The sequence below is a fragment of the Hevea brasiliensis genome, unplaced genomic scaffold, assembly GCF_030052815.1.
Source record: "Hevea brasiliensis isolate MT/VB/25A 57/8 unplaced genomic scaffold, ASM3005281v1 Scaf110, whole genome shotgun sequence".
NCBI lineage: Eukaryota > Viridiplantae > Streptophyta > Magnoliopsida > Malpighiales > Euphorbiaceae > Hevea > Hevea brasiliensis.
Genome location: NW_026614598.1, coordinates 3,325 through 9,632, shown reverse-complemented (window position 1 = coordinate 9,632; position 6,308 = coordinate 3,325). Strand labels below are relative to the sequence as shown.

The 6,308-nt window shown below is 28.9% G+C and overlaps 1 protein-coding gene across 1 annotated transcript; it reads right to left on the bottom strand.

Moving 5' to 3' along the window:
- Nucleotides 1-243: 243 nt before the first annotated feature.
- On the bottom strand, nucleotides 244-3,806 carry LOC131169238 (heptahelical transmembrane protein 1-like). The gene is made up of 4 exons (XM_058141496.1): nucleotides 3,071-3,806; nucleotides 2,872-2,964; nucleotides 1,169-1,226; nucleotides 244-1,069 (listed from the first exon to the last, which is right to left on the bottom strand). The coding sequence occupies exons 1-4, from the start codon at nucleotides 3,379-3,381 to the stop codon at nucleotides 398-400; spliced, it is 1,134 nt and encodes a 377-aa protein (XP_057997479.1). The 5' UTR covers nucleotides 3,382-3,806; the 3' UTR covers nucleotides 244-397.
- Between the last annotated feature and the right edge of the window lie 2,502 nt (nucleotides 3,807-6,308).

Sequence of the window (6,308 nt, the reverse complement as noted above, 5' to 3'; positions counted from 1 at the left end):
AATAATCCAATTAGCCCCTTTCTTGAGCTCTATTTTTTAGACAACATTCTTAATACATTTTTTTTCCTTAAAATAAACCCTATGTGTTTCAAATTTTGATAATACAATCAATTACAAGACATCAACATCTAAATTCATGGATGTACTCACATCCAACAATTCCTCCCTTTTTAATAGCAATAATCCCGAATAAAAATTAAAAAAAAAAATAAAACTCTAAACTAAATTATAGTAACACACGCATAAAGATCAATGAGTTTTAACTCAATAATATTGAAGTTATTTACAGGCCATGAAATCTCGTGTTTGATTTGATCTCAGCCAATTATGACAAAAAAAAAAAAAAAAAAAAAAGAAAACACGTTACTTATACTGGGTGTATATATATTTGATTTACTTAGCATCCCACACGGTCACGATACTCCAAGAATACAAGGGTAGCACCATAATGAGCCAATGCTCCCAATACCACAAAAACATGGAAAATCTGATGGCTATGGCATGCTAGATCAAACCATCCAGGCTTTAACCTCTCTGGAATCCTGCTAATGTAAAAACCAGTGCCAGTCAAGTAAAATAAAGCCATGGAAGATTCATAAGCTAGAACTGTGTATCGCTTGGGATTACTCCAATTCACAATTGAAGCATGTACTGCGGGGACGATGCCAAAAAGCCCCATTGAGCAGAAGAGAAGAGCTCGGAAAACATGACATTTTCCGGTCGACAGAGTCGGAGAAAGCAATGTTATAATGGTAAAAATCCCCATTGCTGTGATTCCACCAAGATATACATATTGCCAATGTGAGTCACATTGGAAGATGTAAAAGATTGGAGGGAAAAATGAGGTGATTATCATTGTGGTGATACCCACGTAGTCTATGCGTAGCAAGATAATGTTTAGATTGCGTGAATGGCAAGAAAAGAGATGGCAGATGCTGCTTGAAAAGAGGCAGAACATAGAGCCGCCTAGGAATAAATAGAATGGCCACCGGATGACAGATGTTCCTGGCAGTTTTGTGTCCATTTTGGGAGATGCTACCTGCTTCAAATCTAGGAGTTTTGTAGTTCCCTGAAAATTAAAATTTTGTTCCAATTAATGAAGAAGGTGATAATGGAATGTGTTTCTTGAGCTAGCAATATGTATTAGGTGACTTATTAGGTGACTTACCAAGAAGAATTCCTTTGAATTATTGGAAACATTTGCCTTTGCACTAGTAAGAATTGACCTGCAATAAAGAAAATTTTAGGCAACTAGACAAGTAATTCAATGTCCAATTTACGCTTGGCCACAGTTTTGGGCTCGGAATTAGAGTAGGCTAACTAAGAGTTAAAATTATATTGAAATTAGCCTAACTTTAATTGGTCTTGAATTGAACCATAATTATCTGGTCCAATCAGTGGCAAATTTAGTTGAGAAAAGGGTCGGTTGACTCCTCTTTTTCTAGAATTTTTTTTTATAAATATACCTTCAAAAATTTAATTATTAAATCACCTTTTCAATAAAATTTAAAATTAATTAAAATAAAAAAATTGTGTTATGTATTCAAAAGTTTATATATTTTTAAAATTGTATTGAACTTTATCAAAATAAAATAGTATAATTATATATGTGTTAAATTAATATATAACTTTTAATTACGTGTTTGGAGGGATATATATTTAAAAGCATTAATAATGATATAATTTTTTATAATTTTAAGAATATTAGATTTCACAGAATCGAATTATAAAATATTAGTATTATATTTTAAATTTTTTTTTTATAAATTTTATCATTTATTTGTAATATAGTGACAAAAAAATTTTTAAATCAGTCATTGAGTCTAATTCTTTATTGTGGTTTCGAATCAAAATTAGAAATTTCCTTTAAAAAATTAAAAAAATGAAATTGACTAAAATCAGATCGAATCAGAATCAAGATTAAGTTACCCTATATTTTGATTCCGATCCTCTTAAACCACTGAATGAGAATCCTAATCCATTGTCTTCTCGTAATTCAAAACTCAAGAATTCAAACGTTAGCATTTTTCGTGTAAAACTTTTCATTATAAACAAAATTAATGTAATCATTTTTATATATTGAAAATTTTTTAATGAAATAATATTCTTATTTAGGTCCAATTTATGTTGATTAAAACTGATGAAAATTTAATGTATAAAATTAATTGGACTCATATTAAAAGGTTTTTTTTACTCAACTTGAGTTTGTTAAGTGGGTAATATACTTTTAATTACTGAACAAAATTAGATTAAACTTTGTTAATGTATTTTTACGTCTATAAAAATCTGATCTAAATAATTTTTTTATATATTTTAAATCTTTAATTTTATATGTAATAATTTAATTATTAATTATTAATTAAATGATAACAATTTAAGTCTGGAATTTAAATTTTTCCATCTATTTTCTTTAAGATTATTCACCAGAAAAGATAAGAAATATCTTTCATTGTGTAACCTAACACAACCCATCAATTATAACCAACTCATTAATTCTCTATTAAATAAAAAATATAACAATTCAAGCTCTAACAACCTTCACCTTCAAAAATAATTAAAGTAGCAAAATCAAAATTTTTACCTAAATTTGTGGAACACAATCAAAATAAAAAAAATGACTAAAGGCATATTTTCTGCTGCGTGACATCTGCGGAGTAGCTTATCCAAGACTTTGCTTAACTTAGTTGTTTTGTTTCCTTCCTAATAATAATAATAATAATAATAATAATAATAAATTTTTTAAAAAATATAATGACTTTATTTTATTCTTACAATTAGCAAAAGGAATTAGTAAATTAATTTAGAACATAAAATCGACCTAACAATCATCATATTTTTTTTTAAATTGAAAAAATAAAAATTCGAACAAACCTGGTAAACAGGCCGAGAAGATCCGCTACCTGAGGAACTTCCAATACATTGGCCATAGTCAACCCCCCAAAAAGTAAAAATCCAAGTAGATGTCTGCAAAATATATAGTAATTAAAAAAATTATTATTATTAATTTAGTTTTTTTCAAGCACAGAAAAATATTAAAGAAATAATTAAGCAGACTTTGATCATCACTTACGTCCATATATTAAGCGTTTCATTATGCCAACGAAAAATACTAAAGAAAGCTTCTTTAAGAGGCCAATTGACACGGTAATAACGCAGTATGAACTCATTATCCTTCATGTACTCCGGCAACTCCCAAAACGACATAAAAGCGTACCGTTTATTCGCTTCGTTCTGGGTGCCATGATCCTCGAGATCACCCCCTTTCTTCTTCTTCTGCTTATTCTTGTAAGCTTTTTGAGGAGAAACGACGACAGAGCAAGGTGTTTGATGAAGATCCATTTTCCTGGGAATTTTCCTCTTCGAGAAGACGCCAACATCCATAGAAGGACCGTACAGTTTCTGAGGATATAAAAGAAAAGAAAGGGTTGTGCTTGGTTTTTTTTTTTTTTTTCTTGGGGGGTTTTGCAATTCGGGTGTGTGGATTTATTATGGAGCTGTGGCGGATACACCAACTAACTGCAAACATTTAAAGAGGTGAGGGGTGGATTAACAAGTGTCCCAGTTGTTAGGTTACCAATAAAATTGCATATGAATCAAAGCGTTTGCATAAATAGTGGAGCAACCCATCCTCGGATGGAGAAATTATTTACAGAATGCTGATATCATATCGGGTTTAATGTTATTCTCAAAAGTTTTTTTTTTTTTTCTTCCGAGTTAGTTTTTGAATTTAATCTCAACCTTTTTTCTTTGATGTTAAACATTCATAGACGTGTTTATTTAAAACTTTCACGCTTCAAATATTTACACCTAAATTTAAAAGAGATATATTATGATTTATCTTTTGAGAACCATTATAATATATATGTTTGTTCACTATTGATTTATTATTCCATCTGACATACATGTTTATCCCAGGAATGGGCCTTGATGGCTTCCTAAAATTTAGAGTCATTGCTTGTCTAGTTTAGCAATTATTTCCTTTTTTAGATGGTTTAAAGGGCACTAAAAAGGTAGCAAACGATCATCTCGCGGGTTTGCACTTGGGTGATTTGGGTTTGGATTTTTTTAATTTATGGGTGATTCGCATTTTGTCAATTTTGTTCAATAGATTTGAATCGAATCTACTTAGGTTGTAATTGATTTAATTTAAATTACTTATTAGATTGTTTTATAAAAAGAATTGCAAGTTAAATTCTGAGTTAATTTGCAAATTGAAAATATTTTAAGTGAAGATATTAACTCTTTTAAAACAAATTTATTAATCAAAATATTTTAAATAATTTTAAAGTGAAAACCATTTTAAGTGGAGAGTGAGTGCAAAACGGTCCATGCCATTTTTTTGTTTTGAATCTAACGTTAACATCAATTAATAGTGGATCAGTTAATTATTTATTTTGATTTCTTTTTCTGTTCTTTTTTTAGATGATTTATTTTTCTATTCAATTAAGCGAATAATTTACTTTTGAATTAATGAATTAAATTCGATTTATATTAATTAATTTAAACTTACATTACACTAAAAAATTCTTTAATAATGATTAATATTATATCTAGTGAAAAATTTTTTATACTCATTCTTATTATTAATTATAAAGTAAATATTAATATGCTTATTTTCATTTTCATTATATTATAATTTTTGAAAATAATACAATAAAAAATTATGATTCAAAGTTTACCCATGAATTAAACAAAAAAATTAGTAACACCTTAACTTTCATAGAGTTTTATTTAAATTTTAAAAAAGTAGAATTAAATGAATCATGCGATGGATTTATCAGAGAGCAAATTATACAAGTGCATTAATGTGTGGCACTAATGTGGATTAATTACCCAATAATTCCCTCACCGATGGTACTGTGCTGTTAAATTTTTTTTAACAAATATTTTTTTTTATTTTTTATTTTTTATCTTTAAGGTATACGAGCCTATGCTTTTTTGTACACGTCACCTTTCATTGGCGATGACATGCGTATCCACATCAAGGGAGGCAAGCACAGGTCTTAAATCTACACCATCTGCCAAAGCATCCCTAAAGCCCTCGTTGCCTTCTACTAGAAGTACGTGAATGACTAGAGCAAAAAGGAGATCAAAGACATTTTCCATAATTCCCTAACGACCAAATTGAAATTTGGTATCAAAATTAATAATAATACTAATAATAACAAAAAAATTCAAAAAGGGAAAAAGGAGAAAGAAATACTAACTGGTACTTCAATCATTCAAACCCATCTTATCCCAAAACGATCCCTACCCCAAATCGCTACTTACCAGCTCAATTGATGTGCCATGCCTTTAATGCTCATATCCTCCCAGCTTCTCCTTGTTCATTTATTATTGCTCTCTCTCTCCTACGATGCCATAGTCGTTCTTTTTCCGTTAAATGACATTTCAACTCCTAGTGGCTGGCCGGCCTCCACAAGCTCACCATTTGCTACTCTGGCCTCCTCCATGCCTGTGTTTAATCCAACTAACACTAACAACGGCACTAGCTGTGTTCAAGTAATACATTAGTGAGAAAAAGAAATTAAAATCATTATTTGTAATTAAATTAACATTACTATAATGTTATTTTAAAAATCAAAGATTTTAATTTGGCTAAACTAAATCTAAAACTAATAATGGTAATAAAAATAAAATCAATCAATTAAATCACTAAAAGAAACTTCTTATGATAAAAACATTAATGTCAAATTTTAGCTCATCTATGATAACAACCAATTCAATAAAAGTTTTATATTATGAGATGGTAGAATTCAATACGAGCAATTGTCTTTTTTAGGTAAAATATTCATCTAAATTAATGATCCTTATTTGGGTAACAAAAATCTAGATGTATGAAGATCATAAATCTTTATAGTTAATTCGTCCTATTCAGTTGGGAATGCACTAACCACATACTATTTCTAAGGTCATATTTTAGGTAGCTTAGTTTTAATGTGATATGCAATATCCTTTCTAGAAATCAATTAATCATTGAACTGAGAAATAAATCTTAACTTCTCTTTCTTAACTTTACTAGAACCATCAATCAATCAACATACATAAAGCATTAAAGTAAATATTGCATAACCTTAAGACATAAAAATCATAACATTGAAATTAAAATTATCAAAATATAGGCTTATAGTCCATCATTTCTTAACAAAAATGGTCTATTTCATCCTATAGATGATAGAATATAAGGAAAGAAGAAAATACATCATAAAAGCTTAAAGAAAAAATAATAATGATCACACTCTAATGTACATATGGTTCAAGCTTTTAGGTGTAGAAATCTTCTCCTCTTGCTTTATTCGACCTGGTGG